A 5,000-nucleotide genomic window follows, 5' to 3' on the forward strand; every position below is an offset into this window, starting at 1 on the left:
AATTACACAGTGTGCTATGCACGTGTGTGTGTGTGTGTGTGTGTGTGTGTGCGTGTGCGCGTGTAACCTCACCTGTGCAGCCGGTGGTTCCCTTGCGTACCGAGTATCCCAGGTCACAGTGGCAGATGAAGGAGCCCCTCGTATTTTCACAGTTTCCACTCAGGCAGATGTTCGGGTTCAACTCGCACTCGTCCACGTCTACGCCGGAAGAAACGAGAGGAGAGGAGAAAGGCAGAGAGAGAGGAAAATAACAAGTATGTTCATGTGATTAAAACAAAAACTAAACATTTAAGAATTAAGAAATGTTAAAGCAAAACAAATAAATGAAGTTTCACCGACCAATTCTGTCAAACATTTGATGATTTAAAAAGCACGCGTTCATGTGCATTTCGGGGAAAAAAATACAAAATAATAAAAATCTGAAAATCGCATGGCTTCCTGTGAAGCATAAAGTTGTGTTTACTCTGACCAAATAAGGAAACGTGTGCAGCCATACACTGTATGTGTGTGTGTGTGTGTGTGTGTGTGTGTGTGTGTGTGTGTGTGTGTGTGTGTGTGTGTGTGTGTGTGTGTGTGTGTGTGTGTGTGTGTGTGACACTTGCACGTCTGGTGGTCTTCAAGGTACGTCTGGTGGTCTTGCAGTGTTTTTTTTTGGTTTTCTTGTTTGTTTTTTTACTGTGGTGATAAACATGCGGCCATTACCGAGGCAGGTCTTCATATCCTCAGACGACATGAAGCCGTCGTAGCAGAGACACTGGTACGTCCCCGGTGTGTTGGTGCACTGGCCCCCATCGCAGATGTCCGGGCTCTCCTCACACTCATCAATGTCTGGGGGGTGGGAGGGGGGGGGGGGGCGGGTAGCATGGGAGGGACACATTACTAAAGTTAGCATTTGGCGGTCGAATACAGGAAGTACATTCCACTGCAAAATATGAATAGAGAGGGAAAAATTGTTGCTGCCATTCCAGGGTCTGGCTGATAGCACACAATGTTGTGACGCAATGCGGCGCAACAGAAAATGAATGCTCTCTAGACTGTGGGTTCCAAAGCTCTGTCAGCCTGAGACCCAAAAAGAAGAGATATTTGGTGTCTCGCGGGAACCCAAACAAAAAAAAAACATGAATTAACCTCTTAAACCCTATTTTTTTTAAAATAGCCGACCTACAAGATTACATACAACACTGCGTTGCTTGTAGACGTGCTATTTCCGCTATTTTTGACGTAGGAAAGGTAAAAAATAAACATGGTATTTACTAGCGACCCATAAAAACGTTTTTTGGGAACCACTGCTCCACTAGATGGTGAGGTTCACATCGGGTCAGGGTCATAGTGTTGTAACTGACGTGTGCTGCCAGTGCAGTCTGAGGAAGAACGCGTGCGTTCTCAAAACGTTGCCACTGTTGCAAATTAAAAATCATTTTTTTAACGGGACGCTATTTGGTGTGCGAATTCCTCTGTTTTTATGGTGCCAGCAACACCCAATAGAAAGAGAATTACTCTGTGCCAAGGTGAGATAAAGAGCAATGATGTGGAATTACAATCCCACTGAGGCTGAAGATGCTGTCAATCTGTCTCGTATTCTCGTATGGTTCTTGACATTTATCAGTAAAAAGTCACTACAGCTGGACACAATTTGAGCAATGTACCGGGACGTGCCATACACTTATAGATTGATAGATAAAGATTGATATATTGGCGCTGTCATGAAGAAACCTTGTATATCCATATATCTCTGCTGTTCGGCCGCAATCAGCTAACTCCAAAACGCTACATTTTCAGGAAATGAAAAAACTAAATATACGTTTTTCAGGAAATTAAGAAAACCTTATATATCTTTTTAAAACAAAGCAATACTGCCTCATCAAAGTTGGTATAGTGACTTTATATATTGTCAGATACTTGCATGTATCATTATATTATCACCACTTTACCCAAATCCAGCTCAAGTGGAGTTAGGAGTTTTGTCCGAACAGCTGACGCCTGACAATAGCTCCAATCGCACCGGAGGGAGAGGTTTCAAATGGGGGCTTGCTCTCCTCATTAAACACTTCATAGATTTTAGAAATAGAATTACTTGTTTTCATAACATTAGTGTCAGTGCTGCTAAGTTTGATAAACAGGTACACTACATAGTTTTAACAGACTACGGGGGGAAAACCCCTGCGTCGTTACAGCTTGTTTATGTCCGCAGCAGATCTGTCCTCTGTCTGTGTCGGCTCACTGCGTTGTGCTGTGGAACGGCACAGCAGCAGGAGGAGAGGCGGTCGAGTTGCGTGGTTTGACGGACAGTCTGAGGATCCAATGGAGTTGGGAGGTTTTGTCAGAGGCGCTATTCGATTTGCCAGGTTGAAAGTGGTTAGATCTGTCTGTGGTTTCTTGTATGGAAAGCATACGACAGTGAAGATATAGTGGATAAGCACTACATAGAGTTATTTAGATAAGGTTAAAGGTTTCATGACGTTCAGTTTTACCACACATTAAAAGTCTTTGTCATGGTCCTTCAAACGTGTATAGAAAGTTTTAACAAAAAAATCCACTCCATTGATCCATGGAAGGTGTTTTTCTCTCACATTTCTAAAGCCTTTTCAACTGCAATGAAAAAATAAATCTTTGCCTGCGGGTGTCGCTGGTGAGGGATTTTGCCTGTCAATCATCGCCTCTGCTCCGCCCCCCCCCCCCAAAGGAAAGGATAGGGGAGAGGAGGGGCGAGGAGGAGAGTGGGCGGGATTAATCGGCTGTGACCTCACTGCTCAGATTACTTTTCAGCCTAATTATTCAGAAAACCCCAGACCACAGAAAATCCACTGAATGTTCAAAGTTCAGATTTTTTGGGTTTAATTGAGGTCATAAAACCCCCAAAAATAAAATAAAAGTGAAAATGAATGTCATAGAACCTTTAAGGCTATAGTGTAAGGTTTTGGTCATGTTACAGCTGTTTCATGTCAAATTACCGCCTGCTTGAGTACCTGCAATATCATGCACATTTGTAGTTCTAGCCATGTACAGAACTGTACATGGCTTGAACTACAAAGCTGTGATATCAGGCTTGATGATTAGGGGATTTGACTGTGTATCTGGGCAGAACAAGAAGAATAGAACATAATGCTAACCAGTGCAGCTCCTCAGGTCGGGCATCAGGGCATATCCACTGTGGCAGCTACACTCATAGCTGCCCTCTGAGTTGGTACAGAACGTTTCACAGCCTCCGTTCTCAATGGTGCACTCATCAATGTCTGGAAGAGGGAAACACACACACACACACACACACGCACACACACACACACACGCACACACACGCGCACACACACACACACGCGCGCGCGCGCGCACACACACACACACACACACACACACACACACACACACACACACACACACACACACACACACACACACACACACACACACACACACACACACACACACACACACACACACACACACACACACACACACACACACACACACAGGGAGAGAGTCACATACGGTACACATTGCAGGAACCATAAAAGTCAGTTAATATGTCGCAATGACACAATGAGTGATAAGGTAATATATTTACCAACACATTCCAGTCTGTTCTCAGTTGATTTGTATCCTGTGTCACAGGCACACTGGTAGCGGCCAATCATGTTGATGCATTGGCCGTTCCGACACAGCCTGTCGCTCAACTCGCACTCGTTGATGTCTGTGAAAGAGAAGATAAATGAAGAAATAAATGTACAATGCAATGACTCCCTATAACCCTTTCCAATTTTAGTTTCTGTCAATTATGTTAAGATGTAGCTCTCATAGTTACAGCAATAAAACCTATGGTAGCCTGCAGTAACCGCAATCTTATGCTTGTGAGCGATTAAGTATAAAGCAGGCTATAGAGAAGTGGTAGGACGAGAAGTACTAAAGGGAAGATGGTTTGAAAGCTTGGACCAACTGGTTAAGTCTATGGACATAAATGAGTAATTCTCTCTCCCTCAGCAACTATACTGTAAAATCCTGAGATTCACTCTTAACCCATTGATACCTGGAACGCATCTGTGTCACTTTAGATGTCTTTGGCTATTCAAAAATAGCAGATATACAAGCTCATAGCGCGGCACCGAGTGCCGCGCTACGAGCTTGTATATCTGCTATTTTTGAAAAATCTCGAAAATATTTTTTTTTGATTTTTTTCAAAAAACTGTTAGGATTTAGAAGACATTTCTAGAATCTTCTCAGGTCTTAAAGGGTTAAGGTCCTTACACACCGGGGGCGATTTTTTTCATGCGAATAATACGTTTTTTTTAAAAAACCTTATAAAGTCAATGCAAGCTCCCACATCAGTTTCGCGGAGCGAAAAAGTGTATTTTATTTATTCGGACCGAGTCCGACTTTTGCGTATATTCGCATAATCGCCGGTGTGTAATGACCTTTAGAGTTAAATTAACACTGAAGATTTGACTATGTACTGCTAATAACCTTGACCACGGCAATGGCCTTCAAATGATCCAGTGTGGAGCACAGTACATGAGTACTGTATGTGAATCTTTTTATGTGAACTTACACAACTTTTCTTAACCCATTAAGACCTGAGGCGGCTTCTAAACATTTTCAAAATCCTAAAAAAAAAAATCGGAAAAAAATATTTTTAAAATAATTTTCACGATTTTTCAAAAATAGCAGATATACAAGCTCGTAGCGCGGCACTCGGTGCCGCGCTATGAGCTTGTATATCTGCTATTTTTGAATAGCCTAAAGAAATCTAAAAGTGACACAGATGCGTCCCAGGTATCAATGGGTTAATCACTTACTAGCCTATACTTAGGCTAGTCGCTCGATGGTGTCATGTCATGAAAATTCTTCTACCGTAATCTTTGAAAATTGTTCACCTACAATGACATGCCCAAAATAGTGGTTCAATTTGATACAACTTTTTTTTTTATTTTAGATCATTCCAACACTTGGGATAATCAGAGGTGGTTTCAACAATGTTACGATGATAAGTACCATTTGGATCATTTCTT

At 42.3% G+C, this 5,000-nt stretch overlaps 1 protein-coding gene across 1 annotated transcript in view; it reads right to left on the bottom strand.

Moving 5' to 3' along the window:
* fbn1 (fibrillin 1) overlaps positions 1–5,000 on the bottom strand; it is a 109,545-nt gene that overhangs the window by 40,556 nt on the left and 63,989 nt on the right. Inside the window, 4 exon segments of the mRNA XM_080439246.1 lie at positions 73–198; positions 703–828; positions 3,111–3,233; positions 3,563–3,688. Coding sequence (XP_080295372.1) covers positions 73–198; positions 703–828; positions 3,111–3,233; positions 3,563–3,688 — 501 coding nt within the window.

The sequence above is a fragment of the Gymnoscopelus braueri genome, assembly GCF_963280865.1.
Source record: "Gymnoscopelus braueri genome assembly, chromosome: 1".
NCBI classification, from domain to species: Eukaryota; Metazoa; Chordata; class Actinopteri; order Myctophiformes; family Myctophidae; genus Gymnoscopelus; species Gymnoscopelus braueri.